At 41.4% G+C, this 21,553-nt stretch overlaps 1 protein-coding gene across 1 annotated transcript in view; it reads left to right on the top strand.

Moving 5' to 3' along the window:
- Positions 1-14,766, top strand: part of DDX1 (DEAD-box helicase 1) — a 31,758-nt gene extending 16,992 nt beyond the window's left edge. Inside the window, exons 14-26 of the mRNA XM_056856459.1 lie at positions 214-274; positions 1,857-1,955; positions 2,653-2,742; positions 4,397-4,585; positions 4,860-4,911; positions 6,705-6,851; positions 8,395-8,486; positions 9,991-10,063; positions 10,978-11,050; positions 11,155-11,197; positions 11,827-11,922; positions 13,297-13,417; positions 14,589-14,766. Coding sequence (XP_056712437.1) covers positions 214-274; positions 1,857-1,955; positions 2,653-2,742; positions 4,397-4,585; positions 4,860-4,911; positions 6,705-6,851; positions 8,395-8,486; positions 9,991-10,063; positions 10,978-11,050; positions 11,155-11,197; positions 11,827-11,922; positions 13,297-13,417; positions 14,589-14,719 — 1,267 coding nt within the window. The 3' untranslated portion in view covers positions 14,720-14,766. The remainder of the gene's footprint in view (positions 1-213; positions 275-1,856; positions 1,956-2,652; positions 2,743-4,396; positions 4,586-4,859; positions 4,912-6,704; positions 6,852-8,394; positions 8,487-9,990; positions 10,064-10,977; positions 11,051-11,154; positions 11,198-11,826; positions 11,923-13,296; positions 13,418-14,588) is intronic.
- Positions 14,767-21,553: the final 6,787 nt, after the last annotated feature.

Genomic DNA, 21,553 nt, shown 5'->3' with positions numbered 1-21,553 from the left:
TGGCATATACACTTCTTTTTACCCAGACTTTTAATTAGAGGGTTTGTCTTACCAGCTTTTCTAATGACCTGTTTCTGCTTTATGAGTTGTTTTTTACACTGCTTATGTCCAGTGGTTTGTTTTTATGTTGTTACATTGTCTTAATTGTAAGCGACCTCAAGCAGGACTCTGAAGAGGCGGCATAAAAATATCCTCCTTTTTTTTGTTTTTTAGGGAACTCCTAATTATTGGTGGTGTTGCAGCAAGAGAGCAACTCTCCGTATTGGAGCAAGGGGTGAGTTTGAATTGTTCTTGGTTATAGAAAGTATGTCTGCAATCCTGAAGGGGGGGGCGAAGCTCTTTAGGAGCCAGCGTGACCCCATGCCAGTGTAGGTGCCACCTTATCATGGCATAAAGTGGCACTTACGCCGGCACAGGAGTAAACATGTAAGCTCCAGAAAGCCACGCTGCTGTGCGGGAGCCCGTGCCAGCATGGGGGGAGTGTTTTTGGGTGTGGAGCTGCCGTTATGCAGCTTCCTAACCCCTTTGAACCTGGGAACACCCCCTCAAGCTGCAGTGTGGCTATGCCACCTTTTTTGGTGGTGTAGCCTCATGGTTTGCTATGGGGGCATTTTCCTTTTTTTTTTTTTTTGTAAATGCTTTTCTTTTTTAAAATGTTTTTATTTTATTCTCAGCGGCGGGAAGCTCCTGTGGCCTCTCTCGGCCACCGTGAATATACTGCCCCCCCCCCTTAGGAATGGGCTGTATGTCAATCAGTGCCGGAGACTCAGTTTCAGAACATCTTTGTAATCCAGATCCATTTTACAAGACTTGGTTGGGAAGGAATAACTGCTTACCTAGTGTGCCAGTCTGTTAAGCGTTTGTTGCTGCTTTCCAAGGTTAATTTTGTCCCTCTACATTAAATTGTAGCTTTTACTGATTAGCTGGAAGCAAAATTCTAATTTTGCTATATTTGAGTACAAGCTCATATGTATACTTTGGTCACAAATGGGGTAAAAGCTATAAAGTACTTTGTAAAGTTAGAACTGTGGTATTTTGTTTTGGAATGAAGATGGAAGATGGATAGTAGGTCTATAATGTCCTTTTAGGACACAGTCATTGGTACCCTTATATAAAATATCCCCAAAGAACAGACTGTTTCCATAAACAGTTTGCTCTCAAAGGATGAAAAAATTGTCCATGGTAACATGCTACTCCAGGCACGAATAAGTTTTTATCTCTGTCATTAACATGTTGGCAGAACAGATCTTTTCCCACCTTCTCTAAGTAGTCATTGCACAGCCTCCTGGTTTTCCCGAAACTCCAGTCGGGAGAGCCTTGTAAGCAACATACAGTATAGGCCCTCCCAGTCCATGGAGCGGTTTAATGCAATTACCATTTTTGTAACACCTTAAACTCAAGACTTAGGATAGTGTTGCTTGAAGTTGTGAAAGCTTGCAAAAGCATTTAATTATTTTTCAGGTTTGTGGCTACATGATGTGATATGATGTTTTGAGTTTAACACAGAAATACTTCTTCAGCCAGTAATATTAATGTTTGATAAACATTTTGTCATTGGTTTCTGATTGTGCTTGTAGGACGGGATAGAAAGTCACCCTGTAATACTTTAAAATGACCCCACAATACAACCTGTTATGATTTAACAGCCTTTCCAGAAAGTTAATGTCTCTTGTAACATCTGTAGTACTTAATAGAACATTAACCTTTTGCTCACATAATCAAAAACTTTGTTTAAACACTGTAGGTGGTATGCATAATCTGAATAATGTAGGAAAGAAGGTCCTGTTCATGATAATACGCAGTAAATATTGTCACTTTAACTTTATTTTGCCAAAACAATATATTATGTCATACAGGTGGACATTGTTGTGGGAACCCCTGGAAGGCTGGATGATCTCGTGTCAACCGGAAAATTGAATTTGTCTCAGATCAGGTTCCTGGTTCTTGATGAGGCGGTAAGTATTGAGAACTACATATTACATCGTTTTCCCGACATCCTGGCCAGTGCTGTGGAGTGGGCGCAAGTCTTTTGCCTCCCTACTGCATTCAGAAACAACATTTGTTGCCAGTGGCCATACAGCTTACCTTCTGATGATGTGAATGAGGGCATGCAGGCCACCTCTGCTTGTGCTAGCTGGATCTGTGGCCAAGGTTAATTAGTGTACCCCTTTTGCAGAAATTGGGTTCAACAGATGGGTCACATTGTAGCTTCAGATGAATCTGGATACTGCTTTGACCCTGGATACAGGACTAACAGTGCAATCCTGATACCACTGAAGCCAGTGGGCTTAAAAAGATGTGACCACTCAGACCAACAATGTAAGAAGGCTAGTTATTATATTTGTTAAAATTATCCCACTTTACAAAAACAACAGAAAATGTTAAAATGTAATGATACTATCTCAACGGTGAGTATGACCAAAAAAAACCCCGTCTCAGAGCAAAGGGTCATTCTCCCATTTTCAATATGCCACATTCCCTCACTCCTTCCCTATCTTCATGTGGCACTTCAAGAAGATGGGAGCAAACTGGTTTCGAGAACCAGTTTAACTAGTTAAAGGTGGAATTGTTACTAGAACAGCTAGGGTTAAATGCTTGGAACTTGGGGTCACGTGAATAAAATATCTAATGTAACTCGTACTCTCCATGCAGGATGGCCTGCTCACCCAAGGTTATACAGACTTCATCCACAGAATTCATTCTCAGATTCCTCAGATAACTTCAGATGGGAAGAGGCTACAGGTATGAAGGCTGCTTCTTGTGTCAATGCTTGATGTATTTTAGGGAGTCAAATGTAGTCCGTGGGGGGTGGTTATACTCAACAAATGTTGGTCACTCTGAGGAAAGTTACCAACCACACAAAGATTTTCTAACGCACTGTGAACTTTGAGCATCTGCAGTGTAACCTTTCTAGCTGTTTTTAGATGGGACGTGTGTATTATTACGGAGCTGATCTCTCTCCCTCACCCAATAAAAACAAGAGAAACTAGCATAAACGATATCTAATCCTGGAGGATGCTAGCCTCCCTGTATAGCTGCTGGCATGCGTAGGCACTCTTCTTTGGGATCCACACACAGAGCAACTTGTGAAAACAGCAAAGCTAGAAGCAGCTCCGATCACCCTCGCCAGAAGCTCATTCACACCACCCAGGGAGGAGGTCATTTCAGAGGCCTTGCTGGTTCTCTTTTTACCACCCCACCTGCCTTTCTCAGTGGGAGAATATAAGCCTTCTGTCTACAAAAATTACATGATTTGACACATGATCACTTAATTGACATTTCCTTAGAAGGGGACAAATAAAATAGGCATGATACAGAATCTAAGAGAATTTAATATTTCCCTAAAGTGCAAGATGAATGCCCTGCTGAAAGAGCAGTTATCCTACCTCTCCCTTCCCCAGCAGCTCCCTGAGAGCCACACAAAACTCAACTGCTGCAGTTTGCAGGACCCATGTATATGAAAAGCCCTACCACAAAGGCTTTTTAAAGGTTTTTGGCAGCTAGGAAACTCGTTTGGAGGCAGCGCCTCCTCCATGCTGTCCCTGGCCGCCAGAGGCTCAGAAATGCACTGTAAATATCTTTGTTTTCAACAAGAAAAACACCAAGTATACCCAATACTTGTGAAAGAGTTGCAAACTGCTGCACCTTTGGCTATCCTAGCATAGGATGTTAATTTTTGCCATCTGAGAGGTAAGGAGGAAAATAAGTAAGTTGAAGGTAGAAAACAAATTCTGTAATAAACAAAGTCACATAGGTAGGGCTCATAGTCACAATAGGTAGGGCTGCCAGCATGTTTTAATATTAAGCTAAACTTTATAACTTTGAAAACACTGAACTCTCTGATAAATGCATTATCATTAAATGCACTAGAGCATGTTGATTGTTGCCAGAGTGTTTACATTCAAACAAAAAACACCTTTAAAATGTTGTATAGCCTACACATTTGGAACCAGTGAAATGCTTTGAAAGATAAGGTTTTTCTCACTCAAAAGAAAATATATTTCATAGAAGGTTTTTTAGTACTCCCCAAAACTGTGTAATTTTTCCATTGGAAAGATGTCCTTATGGCAAGGTTTTTCTCATTCAAAATGTACAGCATGAAAAATGTCTATACATTTTGAGTGCGAAAACCCTTGCCTTAAGAAGCATTGTATTCATTCTAAAAGAGATTAGACTTCATAGGAGGTGTTTTTTTTTTGTTTTTTTTGCAGTGCTCCCACATATTTTTTCTAATTTTTCTGTCAGAAAAATGGGGGGGGAGGCAGTCTTCAGGGTGGTTCCCAAGTTCCCCCCCCCCACTTCCACATCTATACTTGAATCACAGCTTATCTTCTTTCTTGCAGTGTGCCTAAGCTGTGATAAATCTCTCAATTTGTAAGTCTCTCTTTGTTGGTAGGTAATCGTGTGCTCTGCAACACTTCATTCATTTGACGTGAAGAAGCTGTCAGAGAAGATCATGCACTTTCCCACTTGGGTCGACTTGAAAGGTGAAGATTCTGTCCCAGAGACGGTGCACCATGTTGTGGTCCCCGTGAACCCGAAAACTGACAAACTCTGGGAAAGGCTTGGCAAAAACCACATCCGGGTAAGCAGTCGATAAAAAAAAAAACACGTACCTTGTTGCTCTAAAGCTTCCTAGTAATTTATGGTGTCAAGTCCAAATTTTAGTTCATCTGCACTATTCTGTATTGTAAAACGAAGGGCAAAAGAAGTGGGGTTTTAGAATTACATATCATAGCTATTTTTTCTGTTAAGCAAAATTCTCACTGCTGTCCTGCATTCTACTGGCTCAGTCCCATTAGTGTGTAAGATTACTTTGATCACTGTTTTAATTTTGTGACTTTTTTTTAACCTTGTAGACTGATGAGGTACATGCAAAAGACAACACAAGACCTGGTGCTAATAGTGCAGGTAACCAACCACTCTTTTGGGAAATATAATATAAACCTCTGCTTTAGCAGATTCCTTGAATTAAGGAAAAACTGTGTGTAGTAATACAGCAAAACCGCTTTATTGTATCTTAGATAGCCTTCAGCTATTGTTTATAAAACATGTTCCGCAGCTGATCTATGTAACTTGTGGCCTGGCAGAACCCACCAAGCTTCTCACCATGTCCCAGCAGAGAGATAGCAAGTGGTTGCAGCTGGAATGTTCCATTCTAATTGCATGCATCCCTTAGCTTTTTGCTGGATCCCAGCAGTGTCACAGTAAGTGGTTTCCCCGGTGAGGGAGGGATCTGATCCTTCCATTCTTGAGAAAATATCTCTCCATATCTGTTCTTGCATGCAGTGAGAAGCTGAGGGGTCAGAGTGTAACCCATTTTCTCCCCTGCATCCTAGAGATGTGTGTGTGAGTCCCTAGCCCCCGGGATGCACCAGAGAAATATCCCATCCAGGGGGTAAAGCACTGCCTGTATGACCTCTCCCCTCCCAGGATGAGACACTTGCACATTGTATCCCAGGGTTTGCATTTCAGTCAATTCTGGGATGGGAAACTTCTCAGCTCAATTATGTGGGGAGTGGACTATAATGGCAGGATGCTGCTGGGTGATGCCATGGGCCATGTAACATTCTGTTCTTTTCTGAGCCCACTTATATGTAATACCTGTAAGGGCCCCTCTTTGTAGTGTTCTGAGGTGATGTGTGTTATGCTGCCTCCTTGCTTTCCTTAGCGTTTCCTACTTATTTTCGCTGCCAGCAAAGGCAGCCTTAGAACTCTTAATTGGATCCAAAGAACGGGATGACTTAGTTATATTTGGTAGAATGACAGAATGGTCAGTGTGTGGGGATGGCTCTGAGGTAAAAGGGGATCATTTATCCTAAATAAAACATTTGTTTTCTCTTAAATATAGAGTTTATTTATAATTATAACAGCATAACAGTTTTAGTAAAGTTCATAAGCATAAGGGTTTCAGATAGGTACAGTTCTTTCCTTAAAGTTCCTTAAGTAGCCCTAGCTATTTTCTCACTTGCCATTTAGGCTAATAACTTCCACAAAAAACACAGATATTTCTCACACTCCAGACTCTTTACCCACTCAACTCTCTTCCCACAAACATTCTGAAGGAACTCTCTCACTACAAACCAGTCAGCTCTACTCCCTAGGGTACAGTTACCATCCAGTCATGCATGAGTGTGTTAAGTGCCATCAAACCACTTCCAACTCATGGTGACCCTAAGAATCCATCTCCTCCAAAATGTCCTATCATTAACAGCCTTGCTCTTGCAAACAGGGCCGTGGCTATAGAGTCGATCCATATCATGTCAGTTCTTCCTCTTTTCTTGCTGCCTTCGACTTTTCCTAGCATTATTGTCTTTTCCAGTTACTCCAGTCATAAGACACTTCAATCACCCATCCAGCCCCCCTCTTTCTTACTCTAGAGGCCTGCATTTTAAATCACAGCAACATACATATAAAACCCCACATTAAATCACAGAAATAAAACGCTCACAAAAACAGATTTACAAAGCAAAACACCACAGGCTGGCCTACTCATCTCCAGGTAAAGTCTGCTGAGGTCCACGTGGTTGTTTGAGTTGTGCATCCCTCTCTTGAACAAACTAAAATCTGAGGCTATCGTGTTGCCCGGAGTTGCTAAAATCGTAATTTATACTTGGATGTCAAAACTAAAGCATGCACCTTTTAAGTATATGCATAATGTTAAATGTACTGAGTAGGAACAAACGATGATCTTGTTCTTGTAGAAATGTGGTCAGAAGCAATTAAGATTCTAAAAGGAGAGTATACCGTTCGGGCCATCAAGGAGCACAAGATGGATCAAGCAATTATCTTCTGTAGAACTAAAATAGACTGTGACAACATGGAACAATACTTTATCCAGCAAGGAGGAGGTAATAATTTAACCCTTTGTTCTTCACTGTGCTCCTGTATCAAACGGTACCAGTTTGCTAGATTCCCACCTCCACCGGTTTTGATCAAAAAGGGTTGTTTTTGCCATGGATGTTTTCCCAGCAGTGCATTTCAGAGTGCCTGGACTGTGTACATGTGATATCTCTTTAAAAGAGGTGGTAAAGGTATTGTAGGGTGGTCTTTCCCTTAAAAGAATGGGGAGGAAACAAGCCAAAGCTCCTTAACAAAATAAATTCTTGTTTTAAAAGACTTCCTTGGCAAAATTGATCAGAAGCCCTTTGTAGTCCAAGTCCATTTCACCACTGGGTTAACTTGTGCGTCTGTTGCACTCTCTGCAATTAGCAACTGGCTGTTTCTTTGCAAAAAAGACTTCTCTCCTGCTCCCTTCCCACCCCATTAAAGGTAAAGGTCCCCTGTGCAAGCACCGGGTCATTCCTGACCCATGTGGTGACTTCACATACCGACTTTTCCAAGGCAGACTTTGGTTGCTGGGTGGTTTGCCAGTGCCTTCCCCAGTCATCTCCCTTTTACCCCCAGCAAGCTAGGTACTCATTTTACCGACCTCGGAAGGATTGAAGGCTGAGTCAACCTTGAGCCGGCTACCTGAAACCGACTTCCGTCGGGATCGAACTCAGGTTGTGAGCAGAGCTTTTGAGTGCAGTACTGCAGCTTAATTGATTTGGCACAGTTAGCCCTTAGTATTTTCTTCCTTCTCGTTATTACGGTTGTTGAGTGCTCAGTGTGCCCTTGGCTGAAATAAGTGCCCTGCCTTGAATTCAGCAGCAACTTTACCAAATTTGGCAATTATGTCTGTTTCAAAACAGTTTTAAAACACAAGCTCCCAATTACTTCAAGTCTATATTAGAGATACTTTAATATTTATCCCAGCGTGGTGTATTGGTTAAGAGCAGTGGTTTGGAGCGGTGGACTCTAATCTGGAGAACTGGGTTTGATTCCCCACTCCTCCACATGAGCGGTGGAGGCTAATCTGATGATCCCTTATTCCTACACATGAAGCCAGCTGGGTGACCGTGGGCAAGTCACAGCTCTCTTAGAGCTCTCTCAGCCCCACCTACCTCACAGGGTGTCTACTGTGGGGAGGGAAAGGGAAGGTGATTGTAAGCTGGTTTGATTCTTCCTTAAGTGGTAGAGAAAGTCGGCATATAAAAACTCTTCTTCATTGTTGGACTGCATCCTTGTATATCCCATGGATCCCAAAATACTCAAGCTGCTTGAGTGAATATTGAAGTTGAGTGTCAAAAATTAACATTTGTATGTCTCTAATATGGTTTGGAAGTAGTGAGGGGCAAGGGAAGTGTGCATTGTTTTTAGTTCCAGAGCCTAAATGTTCTAATATATATTGATTACGAAGATGTCCTTTGCTAACAGGCTGTTGAGGTTGTTGTGTGGCAGCTTCTGAACTTTTTTTTATTTGGAACTATATGAAATTATTAATCTTTCAGGGTTTGGTAGCTAGATATGAGAATCCTAATAAACCTCTGGGGCATTTTTTGGTTTTTGAAGGTCCAGATAGGAAAGGACATCAGTTCTCATGTGTCTGCCTGCATGGTGACAGAAAGCCTCATGAAAGAAAACAGAATTTGGAGCGCTTCAAGGTAATTGCTAGAACTGCAAGCTTTAATATATGGATCAGTTAAAGTATGGGTGTCAAACATAAGGCCCATGGGCCGGATCTGGCCCCCTGAGGACTCTTATCCATCCTGCGAACCAGCTGAGGTAGTCACCCTCCCCTATCCCCGAGATGACAATGATCAAAGACTGTTAAATAAAAGAAAATACTGTAAGAGTGTTGTTATTTTAAGCATGTTTGTATTTTAAGTAAAAAAATATCAATTGGCTTTGCCTGTGTCTTCTATAAAGTTTGTATCTCCAGTTCCTGGCATGAAATGTTATGGTACACATGGCCCGGCCCGACCGAGTGACATTTATGTCATATCTGGCGCTTGTAACAAATGAGTTAGACACCCCTGAGTTAAAGCTTTATTTGATCAGTGGGAGTGAACTCTTCCGTTGGTTGACTACTAACTATCAGCCCAGGTGGGTTGGATTTGGCAATTCATCAGCAGAAGGCACTGATGGTCATGGCTCTTTCCTGCAGATGTAAGGATTACAGATCTTTCCTACATTCCCCTGCCCCCAGCAGTCCTTTCCGAGCCTGGGGAAAATTGTGGGACCCATTTGGCCTGATAGCCACATGGGTCAGAAGGATACAGTAGAAAGGGATGGGGATGAAATTGTTTCTGTCACTTCCATCATTGCCACTGAAAGAAGGAGAGGGTAATTTTGCACCCTCCCCACTGTAGTCTCCTGACCCACATGGCTATATGGCCACATGGATCCCACCACCCTGCGAGCAAACGTTCCCAGGGTCAGAAAAGACTGCTGTTCATGTGAAAGATCTGTAATCCTTACAGCTGGAACTCCTTGAATGCACAATTTCCCTTAAGGAATAAAAAAGAAAATAGGCAAGAATACATCTTTTAGATTTGGTTTTCTTTTCTATTAAATTATACACTCTTGCAGCTCCTTTACCCTTGACATGGAACCTAGTATTTAAATAGTGTCAAGTGACCGACCAATCATTCTTGAATTGGCTAACCCCACCAATTACATATTGCTTGTAATCCTTTTTTTTTTAAAGACGCTATGTAAGATATGTAGGCCTTCTCCATAAACCTTCTATCTGATGCTATCACTGCCATTGACAGCATATCCAGACTGTCTTGCCTAGTTTCTCGATCATCGCAGGCAGCCTAGTGCTGATAAATCCCATGTGCCCAGCATTATCTGCTAAGATTTCTGCTTCCTGTTTCAGCTGTTCACCCCAGCTTCCAGCTTCCAGCTTCCAGTAAGCAGTTGCAAGGCCCGGACCCCCCTGTTCCGGTTACTGCCAAGATCCAATGGTAGCCCTTACGCAGGAGCTGAGGCAGGATGCCCAGGAGCATGGATTTAGGGGTTGCCCGTGTTTCTGCGTTGTTATCTTCCGTTTGTTTCCTCTTAGATGTGACTGATGGTTTACATTTAAAGTGGAACTGTTGTATGAAAATGGACTTTGGTACGTGTGCATTCTATTAAAGGGTTTATCTGTGTGTTTTTTAGAAAGCGGACGTCAGATTTTTGATCTGCACTGATGTGGCTGCTAGAGGAATTGATATCAGCGGTGTTCCTTATGGTAAGAACTCGGACAAGGATATACCTAGCAGTAGAAAAGAACAGGAGTCCAGTAGCCTCTGAAAGACTTAACAAAATTTCTGTCAGGGTATGAGCTTCCATGAGTCACAGCTTACTTCAGATACATCTAGAAATGGGAGTCCACCTGTCCTTAAGGATAGTATATAACTAGTTGATGACAAATCTAAAATCCTTATAATCTGTAATTTTAATATTGCCATTCTTTTAAATAGAGAAACGTAGGCCCAATCCAGCCAAAGTTAAGCCTTTGCTTGCCCCTCAATGAGTGGACTTTAGGAGGTTGGGCCTACACTTGTCCAGTGAAGGGAGGTGTGGGAGCATTAATTTCATTTGCTGCTACAGTCTGTTTGTGAGTCAGGGTTTTCAGCACTTGTTGCCATCAAAATGAAAAATCAAAATAGGTGGGTACCAAAGATTGGTGGGTACCAATGATGACATGTGCGCCCCTGTGTTACAGGCCGCTCCACAATTTCAGCTTCTTATTCAAGCCAAACAGCATCAGTGAAATTTGAGCAGAACTACAGTTGACTTTTTGCTTTATCTGCACAAGTTGGATTTATTTCACTTGTTCAGGAAGTGGCCATTATTTAAAGTATGTTGTGTTCAAAAGTTTTTAGTGGTGTTTATGTGCATTGTTCCGGCGAAGGCATCCATAGCTATCTTTAGATTCTCAAAGCATTCTCAAGAAGATTCTCGAAGATTCTCAAAAAGGTTAAGAACCTCTGCTCTAGACATAGGCATATACGCTTCCCCCAAATGCAGATGGCAGTCAGGAATTCACAATGGGAAGTGTAGCTGGTGAGACATGCATGTCACTAACATAGGAAAAAGGTTTACACAACTTAGAACTGTATGCATAGAACCATACCCTCCCAATGCCTTAATTTTTAACAGTTATCAATGTCACGCTTCCGGATGAAAAACAGAACTACGTTCATCGTATTGGCAGAGTGGGAAGAGCTGAACGGTATGCTTTTTAATCTCTTTTAATCCTATGTGTTGAAAGGGGTTTTATTGTTTGTTTTAAATGTTGTGACACTTGAGATTCACTGAAAATGTGCTTCTTTTCAGGATGGGTCTGGCTATTTCCCTTGTGGCATCAGAGAAAGAAAAGGTAACTTCTGCTTCAGTGTAACAGGAATACGCCTTAAATGTTTGTTTTGAGGAGGAAAAAAAATCATTGTTCATATCCCAGGTTTCAAATCCAAAGACACCTCAAGGTAGCTCACAGCCATGGGAAGCAATTTTAAAACCCCGTCAAGCAGTTAGAATAGTTTGCCTTATATTCTGATGCAGAGTCAGGATGGCTGTGTTCAGTGGGTGGGATCCCCACTAAAGTTTTGCTGACACAAGAACCTTCCATCCTTGTATGGTATTCCCCGTCATCCCCTTTCACTGACCTTCCTGTATCTTGCTCCAAGGGGTGGGGTTGGGTGCAGGTATCCTTAGAAACAGCATCAGGCATGAATCAGGTCTCTTTAGCCAGACACAATGGGGGATGGTAAAGTGAGCATCTGCCATGGGAGGAAGAAATCTGCAAGCTTTGCCTCTGTCCTCCATCAGTAGAAGAGCTGTTCCCCCTAGTAACTCAAGTGCTGTTAAGCCAGCAGAACAGCATCTTTGGAACCAAACTCATTACGCCAAAGAGGTTGCTGCAGCAATTTTTACTCCATTGTTGAAAGGAGGCACTTTATTCTTAGACATTTGTTGGCTTAAAGTCTGTTCTGTAAATTTCTTTCTTAGGTTTGGTATCATTCATGCCCCAGTCGTGGGAAGGGTTGCTATAATACAAGACTGAAAGATGAGGGCGGCTGCACCATTTGGTACAATGAGATGCAGGTAACCTTTTTAGTAGCACTCCTAAAAAAAACCCTCACCCTATTTCTGATTGTGCGCATGTTGAAAATCATGTAGCGCGGGGCACAGACCCTCAAGTGGGTATCAGATCTTTAAATTGCTACCATTAAAATAGTTGCCAAGTGACATTTGATTTCATTGGAATGGAAGTTTCATATTGATGCTGTAATCCAGAGCCTTTGGGAATGTATACTTGAAGTGCCTCTTGTTTATGCAAAGTGTTGGTCCATCTGTTTCAGTGTTGTCTGTTGACTCTGAACCGCTTATTACAAAGTAATACCAGTTTTATTACGGATCTGACACTCCATGGATTAGACAAGAGAGTGGCTTCTGAGATTAGAGAAATCCCTGTTGTACGCATTAGAGGTGTGCAAAAGAATATCCAATAAAATTTGGATTCCAGTCTTATGGACCAGAATTTTTTTTTTTTTTTTTTTTTTTTTTTTAGAAACCAGGATATTCCTGAACTTCCATATCGGGAATATCCGGATTCCCAAAACAATTCGGGTCCATTAACCCCAAATCCAGATTTTACCACCACCTCCATCGCACCCCTCTCCCCACCACCCCCACTTACCTTTTCTCAAGCAACCATGGTGGCTGCCAGCAAGCCCCATGTGGAGACTGAAGGCGACAGCAGTGGCCAGCGTAGAGCTGCCTCCGAGTCAGACGTGGAACATGGGGGCAGCAGCAGCTGGCGGTGCAGAACTGCATGCCAGGCTCAGCTGGGCCAAGCCCAACTTGTAGCTCTGTGTAGCCCGCCACCTCTGAGACCCACATGGAGCCCAGAGGTGGTGGTGGCAGAGTTCTTACCTGCCCAGCCACCAGGTAAGTGAGAGAGAGAGGAAGGGAGGAAGAGGGGATTTTAAAGAATATTTTAAATGGTAGTGGGGCTAAAGCAGCCTGAAAATTGCCAGAAAAAAATCAGCATTATTCGGGATATGCTTTTCGGCTCCCTTTAAATCGCTGTCATTTGTGGGGAGAAGCCCTGAAAATACTAATAAGGTATTTGGGGGGGGGGGGGTTGGTTTAGCTTTGCTGAACGCACACCCCTAGTACACACTGAAACCATTTTTATTGTTCTGCCCATTTAGCATGGACAGCTTCTCACAGTTTTACCTTAGATAGTCCTCTATTGTCTGTACACTGAAATAAAATCTAGTTTCTTGAGTTTGTAATGAACATCCCACATTACAATGAGGTTTACCAAATTGTCATCCATTCTCGGTTGAGATAGTTTCCTGTCTGCCATCTCTTATCCTTTTTGGGGAGGAGGTTTTTATGATATGTGTTGCAGATCATGAAAAATCACAACAGTCTCTTACCAGGCTTTTTCTTATTTTGTCATCCTCTTAGCTGTTGGGCGAAATAGAAGAACACCTGAACTGTACCATTTCCCAGGTTGAGCCAGATGTTAAGGTCCCAGTGGATGATTTTGATGGCAAAGTCACATATGGACAGAGGAGGGCTGCTGGTGGTAAGCAGATAACTATTGACTGGGGTTTTCTGATTAGTTGCCTGGTTTAGTTCTTATTCAATTGCCTAATTTTGCTTTTTTGATAGAGAACCACTTTTTCTGGGTTCACAGTGTTGTCACCCTTGCTGGATCCAAGTCCAATTGACCAGAGTGTTTCTAAGGGTGAAAAGATTTCTGCCCATGAAGTGTTACTTTTTACCTCTTCCCCTCTGCTGCAGCTCAAAATGGCCTCTGAAATTCTGTACCTGTGAAGCAAGGGACCACCCTCCCAACAGCATTTTGGGGTGTTTCGGGGCTGTAGCAGGAGGAGGAGTAGAAGAGGCAAAAAACTTATGCTTCATGGGTAGAAATCCTTCTGCTCATAGAAATGTTCCATTAGGACTATCCGTACTTCATTAAATTTAGTAGATAAAGAAAACATCAGTTAACAAGTCAATACGTGTTATAAAAAAATGATGTAAATTGTTTTTCCATTTGGGTAAACTTGCTGTTCTACAAAGTGACTGGTAAGACTTCCTTTGTAAGGTACTATCTTTAACTGCATAGCCAGCAAATCATGTAGGCTGCATTCAGATACCAATGACAAACCCTGGTTTATTTAGAAGAGTGGTTCGTGCAACAAGCTCTGATTAGTCTGCCAAGTGCAGGTGACAAATCCTGGTTAGCACATAAATCTTGGCTTATCCCTCTATTGTTCCCTATATTATATCTCTGTGGCAGATGGCTATGAGAGGCACTGATACTTAAAAAAAAAAAGACCCTGTTGTTAATTTGGACATTGCAACAAACCACTTTTGCGAATCTGAGATTTCAGAATTAGCTTATTGTTCCATTGTGTGGACAGTTCTCTGGCTAGTGGCCACATGCTGTCAATCATATCTGATACTGGCAATTGTAAAATGTCGCCATTACTAGATAGAGTTGACAGCCTGCATCTGCTATCCAGAGAACTGTAAAGTCCATGGAAGAGCAAACTAGTTCTGAAAGATCCAGATTCCCAAAACTGGTTTGTTTTTAGTATTCTTTTGGTTTATCAGAATCCTTTAACACCGTGTTATGATTCTATGGAAGAAACTTTCTTAATAGTTAAGTGTAGCAGGAATAGTCTTAATATTCTGATGTGAGCCATAAATACAGACAAGCATAATTTAGGTCCTGGTTCTTTTGGCAGGTGGAACCTATAAAGGCCATGTGGATATTTTGGCACCTACCGTACAGGAGTTGGCTGCCCTTGAAAAGGAGGCTCAGACATCTTTCTTGCATCTTGGCTACCTTCCTAACCAGCTGTTTAGAACATTTTGATTGCTCTTGGGCGTGAGTTGGGTTAAATGTCTCTGTCCTTAAAATGCTAACATTTATGTACTCTCTCAGAACAGTGATATTTCATTTAGTTAAGGGCACCAGCCTTGCATGTTGAGTAGTGTTGAAAATGTAAACCCTGATGAGTTAATTATTAGTATTGATCAAATAAAATTGAATTACTCAAAACCATGTTTTTGATGATGCTGAGTTTTTTGTTTGTTTTACCTTTTCTTGACCTAGATCTGGTTGGCATCTAAGGGTGCTGTAAGCCACAATACCTAACAATGCTTGGGGTTTTTGTCTTACATTGTCATAAATGTTTTTGCTTTTAACATCCTGCCATCCTAAATTTGACAAACCTTTCATCATTCAAAAGTGTTCTGATTTATCAAGTGAATTGCTGTCTAAATAAAAATAGACCTTGGATTTCTATGTAATGGCCTTGCTTGCTCCAACTGAATGCAGGTATGCCAAAAGCAGAATCTTAACGGATGCACAATGAGAAATTTCTTGTACTGGCACATCATGGCCAGAAACATCTTTAACCCCCACCACCACACACACACACACACACACACACACACACACACAATCTCTCCCCCCCCCCGATACTTTGGTTGATACTAATAAAAGGTATTGCATATTTTTGATTTTTCTATTAAAGACTGAAATAGAATCAATAAAGCAACAGTCAACCCCAGTGAACGCACTATAACTTCATAAATGTGTTTCTCCAGTAAGAACTGTTTATACTCTGGGCTTTACTCATTAGTACAATATTAGTCTACAAAAGTCAGTGATGATGGAAACCTGGACTGGGCTGTACCCTTTCTGACTACAGTTAGGTTCCTGTGATTGATTGCACCTTTACCCAGAATACTATGTTGCACATAGGTAAAAGCGGCCTATTTTCTGTGTGGAAGGAATCTCTAAACTCCAGGCATTCAAGGGAAGGAGCTGTATTCTACTTGTAATAGGTCCCACGTTGCTGTGGTACTACTTAGTGGTCAAGAAGTGAGTTGATGCTATTTAAAAACAACAACACCTTCTACAGCTAACTGAAGTCAAGCCAGAGCTGTTCCATTTCAAGAGGGGACGTATTAAACTCAAGTTAAAACAAAACTAGCCAAGTGAAGAGTTTGCATCTCAAATAATTGGAAACATTCATAAACCCTGGTCTTTATTCTCTACCTAACCCTTGTATAATGGGAGGAAGTTTCCGGGAGAACGGAAGACCTGTGTATAACCAACAGGGGTATGGAGATCCTTGATTTACTCAGGAGTTAGCAACATTTGGTCTGGTACTTGCTTCATACTTCCAGCATTATGTACTTAGACCTGTTGTGGACCAAATATTGAAATAAATAAATTGAATGGGGGGCAAGCAAGATGTTTTCATGAAATGTGGCAAAAACAATGAAATGAGCTGGAACTAAGGCTGTGACCATAAGCACACTCACTAGGGAAGAAGCCCCTCAATGGAACTTGGGTTTAATGGGACAACGTCTGAGTAGACATACTTAGGATTGCACTGAACTGAAGGACTTTCCTTTTGCCTATAACAGTTATAGGCATTCTTCATGCACCTTTCTAACTAAATAATCATAACCATATGTTCTAATCATAGTCATGGACAACTCGGCTAATCTAAAGAGAAAAACCTGGAGGTGGGGACATATGAACAGACAAGACAGATCTTTCTACCAACCTGAAAAATGCCCCAGGTTTGCAGAAAAAATCTGAAAGCTTCAAAAAATATGTTGGGTTAAAAAGCAACATTGGGTTCTAAAAAAGGCTTTGCCCAGCTTTGTGTACCCAAGCCCTGCATAAAACCAGGGAAGCAACACTCAGCCTGCCTAGGGTTGCCAACCTCCAGGTACTACAAGAAAAAAGAGAGCACCTCCGTGCTAATACCGTTAGGTTTGGAAACTGGCACAGGAATAAATCAGTACAATGATACAAAATATGTGTATTGTGTTTCAAAGCATTTCAGCAAGTACAATGGACTACAACAAGTGACAATAACCAATATATACAAAATATACAAAACGTGTTTGATGCAGTCTATGAATAGTACAGTCTATAAATAGTTCAATCTTATATATAACCTTCACACAGCAATGGGAGCTTTAACGCCAGTATTACAGGATTTACGGTAGACTATTAGGAACGCGACTTGAGTGATCTCTTATCTTCAGCTGTGATTACGGGTTGGCTTCAAACAAGCTAAGCTGTTGCCTACACTTGGAAGTATCCTGCGGGAACTGGTGAATTGACTTCATGATGATATATAGAATTTAATTAAGCTTGGATACTTGTAAGTATAATATATATGAATTAATTTCAATTAAGTATAGCTCATAGGAATTTCATGATGGAATGTATTATATTATATTTAATGTAGGATTGGAAATGGGGCTGAAGAAATATTCTTGAAATGGCCGTCCCCCACCCATCATGCTTAATGAAGACTTTGTGATCATTTATACATGTACCTGATGGAATTTTTAAACTACTTTTCTATATACTAAGAAGATTGAACTATTTATAGACTGTACTATTCATAGACTGCATCAAACACGTATATTTTGTATATATTGTTTGTTGTCACTTGTTGTAGTCCATTGTACTTGCTGAAATGTTTTGAAACACAATACACATATTTTGTATCATTGTACTGATTTCTTCCCGTGCCAGTTTCCAAACCTCCAGGTACTAGCTGGAGATTTCCTGCTATTACAACTGATCTCCAGCCGATAGAGATCAGTTCACCTGGAGAAAATGGCTGCTTTGGCAATTGGACTCTATGGCATTGAAGTCCCTCACCAAACCCCATCCTCCTCAGGCTCCACCCCAAAAAACTGCCACCGGTGGCGAAGAGGGACCTGGCAACCCTAGCCTGCCTGAGGCATAGGAAGTAGTACCCAGCCAAGTGGTTAGGCAGGCTGCATCTTCCTTCCTTCCTTCCTTCCTTCCTCCCCCTTTCAGAAGGTGGTGTATGGTCAGGTTCCAGTGGCACAGACTACATACACCGGAGGAAAGCTCCAGTATTAGTGGAAAAGCAACCTTCCTCCTGATGGCACAATTGTGGAAGCCAAGGACCGAGGATAAAGGCATAAGGAGGTATACAGACAGCCAGGACAATTAATGAATGGGAAATTCCTGGACTTTAGTCACTTCAGGTAATTTGATGTTGACAGTGCTAAACTGATTTAAATCCAAATGTGCTGGGGTTTTGGATTAGAGCCAATTCCTTTCTCCACCAAGGATGGATTTCTGATTTCTACTTCCCTGCATTCTATCAGCTTCCTCTTGAGGGCACTAGTGTTTCACTTTTCTAAAGAGTAAGCACACGCAAGTCCAGAGAATTTACTCATGCTTCTGCTCGTGTATAATAAAACTGTAGCTTCAAGCTATTTTTTTAATTAAAGAGTGTCTTGTATGTATGAACCAAAAATTTGCAATGTTTAACAATAAGAATTTGGTTTAACAACTGACTTGTTGAATCATGTTGTAGCTGCCTGCAATTTAATCTAGTAAACTATTTGGTCTACGTATTATAACTTTTCAGCTGTTCAGTTAAAAAAACTGTACCTTCTTTGGGATGTTTTTTGGTTTCATGTTTACCAAGGTACTGTTACTCCCATAGATTTACTCTCATAGCCTACTGTCCAGTCTTCTTTCAAATAACTCATCAAATGTAATTTGTCCAAAATTATGGTTTACTGGGCATGTTCAGGGCTTAAAGCACTATTGGTGTGCTATAGCAATCATTTGCAAATTGACTTATTCATTAACTTTGTAGTCCACCTTTCTCACTGGGACTCAAGGCGGATTACAGAATATACAACAATGAAATTAGACAGCATAAGACAGCTAAAGAACAATGGAAATGGAGTACGATTACAGAATTAAAGAACAATGCAAACAACTATCTAAGGCAGGGGTATCAAACATATGGCCCGTGGGCCGAATCTGGCCCCTTGAGAGCTCTTATCTGCCCTGCAAGCCAGCCAAGGCAGCCACCCCCACCCATCCCCAGTCCCAATCTGGGCTGGTGAGCCATGGCCCAGCCAAGTGACATTTACATCATATCTGGCCCTCATTACAAATGAGTTCGACACCCCTGATCTAAGGCAAAGTACACTATAAACAATACATAATTTGGATTACAAAGTATATGGCAATTTAGTAAAAGCAGGATGACAACACCATTAATCAGTGCAGTAGAATACAATCCTGTGCTATTATGAAGATGCCCTCCTGGACTGTTCCCTTTTACTACAGTTCTAATCTCTTTTTTTTTTAGACGCACTTCTAAACTTTTCTGGTTTGCACTTTCTGTGGAATGACAGAAGTGTGGAAGCCTTCCTGACCTTCTCAGGCAGGCTGTTCTGCAAGGTGGGAGCCGCCACTGAGAATGAACACAAACAGGCATTTGCTTTCCCATTTGCAGGATGGCGCCATTACATTTGGATTGACTCATTCACAAAGAAAAACCCAGTTGCGAATGCCTATTACAGTGCAGCAATACCACAGTATCCAAGTATATGTGGATGCATTGCAGACTGGTTAAGGGCATATTTCTATCATAGCAAAAAATTTGATTTAAACTTGAACCTACGTTTTTGTGCCAGGAATCTATGTTGGCATAGTTGCCATACATCACCCTTCTTGAGCACGTTTAGCAGCATAAATTGCACTGGGCAGTTAATGGATTTTCAGGAGTGAGGACAGTTACACTGGGGTCCCTAAGCAGAGTTACACCCTGTGAAAGGATGAAATATCTCCTTCAGCATTACTGAAGTCAGTCCCTATTTGGGTTCTCCCTCCACAAAAGAGACTCCGTCATTCTGCTTTGTGGTTTGCAGAGGGGGAAGGCCTGGCCTTAGGGAATACAAACCTGTGAAATTCTGTTCCTTGAGGAATTTTTTAAAGTTTGAGGCTGCTTTGTCCTTCCATGAGTACTATTTCCAATAATCTGAACTTGGATGATTCTTTTATGCTTAAATGATGCTTGTTTTGTGCTCGTGTGTGTGTGTGGCTTGCTCTCAGCTTTATACCATCCTTTTAAACTAATATACATGAAAAAGAACTAATTTTAATTCTGAAGTGTTAAAATCAGATGAAGGCCATTTTTTCTTTCCTTAAGGAGTGCAAGAACTGGCATCACCGTCCATGATTTAGGTTTCCATTTTTACAGCAAACTAGACTTTATTTTCCTTCTCCACTGTTACCTATGCTTGCAAATTAGGGTACCCAACATTGCCTTGGCAAATGCTGGGAGATTTTGGTGGGTAGGGTCTGAGGGAGGGTAGAGTTTGCAGAGGACTTGATGTCACTTCCAGGTGATAGTCTAGGCTGCCTCTCCTAATTTCTATGCTCTTTACCATGGACTAAGTGAAATTCCTAAAGCTTCTCTATGTAGAAACCATTTTTTCTCCCACTCAATTGTTTTGAGGTATGCCATTGGGGTGTGGGTGATAATTCCCACCTCAGCAGGTAAATGGGAGGCCTGTTATGCATATAAATTCTGTCATGTGAACTAAGCCTTCTCCTATGAATATTTCCATGCCATTCTTATTTTTTTAAGGATTTCACACATCCTTTTCCGAAATCAACCTAGTTCAATTCACTCCCCACCCCCCAGTGAATTGGCAACATCTTGGGCAACTTTTACTTCCTAAGCAGATAGCAAAGGTTTGTAATTGGTTAACATTACTTGATTAATCAGCAGTTACCACCTTTGACTTGCACCAGAGACTGTGTTTTGAGGGTGATTGGCAGGCAGCGTCTTTTCTGTTTCACTAGGAAATTTGCATTGTACAATAATAGCCTAACAAACAAAATAGTTTACTATGTGATTATTAAAAAGTGTTGCAAGGGAAGATTGAATGGCTAACTAGGTTAAAGTGTGTATATGCCATTGCCTGTAAACTGTCATGTGTAAGAGATTGTATAATCTAATTTCTAGAATTACATATTTTGCAGTCACTGTAAATCACATTAAGAACAATAAAATGTGTTCTAAGAGCCCCGTGGCGCAGAGTGTTAAAGCTGCAGTACTGCAGTCGAAGCTCTGCTCTGAGTTCGATCCCCACGGAAGTTGGTTTCAGGTAGCCGGCTCAAGGTTGACTCAGCCTTCCATCCTTCCGAGGTCGGTAAAATGAGTACCCAGCTTGCTGGGGGTAAAGGGGAGATGACTGGGGAAGGCACTGGCAAACCACCCCGTAAACAAAGTCTGCCTAGTAAACGTCGGGATGTGACGTCACCCCATGGGTCAGGAATGACCCAGTGCTTGCACAGGGGACCTTTACCTTTTTAAATCGCATTAAGAACAATAAAATGTGTTCTATGAAACTTTGTGTAGAGTATGAAACTATCCCGGATATACTGTCGAATAGTTTCAAACTGTTATAGACCACAAGAAGAAACTTACCCAATTCCTTGTGTTTTGTAGATAGTTTCAGGTGGCTGGTTGCGTTGAACTGCAGTAGAAGAGCAAGATTGGAGTCCAGTAGCTCATTAAGGGCCAACAAGATTTCCAGGGTAAAAACTTTAGCTCCCCTAGATACATTTCTCTTTCACTAAGAAATTTGCATTGCAGGATGAGACCTGCTTAATCAAAGCTGGATATACTGTGTTTCAAAAGAAAGTGAAAGTTTTCCTCAAAAAATGTCTACAAAAAGATGCAATAAATGATCTTACAAAGAAAAGGGGGGCATCTATACAGATATCTGTCATCTAATTTCTATTGGGAGTTTAATGTTCTGTGGTCAGTAATTTGTATCTTTTGTGTGAAACAACATTGTTCAAAATGAATGCCACACCTGT

Source organism: Euleptes europaea, chromosome 10 (genome assembly GCF_029931775.1).
Source record: "Euleptes europaea isolate rEulEur1 chromosome 10, rEulEur1.hap1, whole genome shotgun sequence".
Taxonomy (NCBI): domain Eukaryota; kingdom Metazoa; phylum Chordata; class Lepidosauria; order Squamata; family Sphaerodactylidae; genus Euleptes; species Euleptes europaea.
The sequence above is the reverse complement of the archived record's forward strand: the minus strand, read 5'-3'. Positions and strand labels throughout refer to the sequence as shown.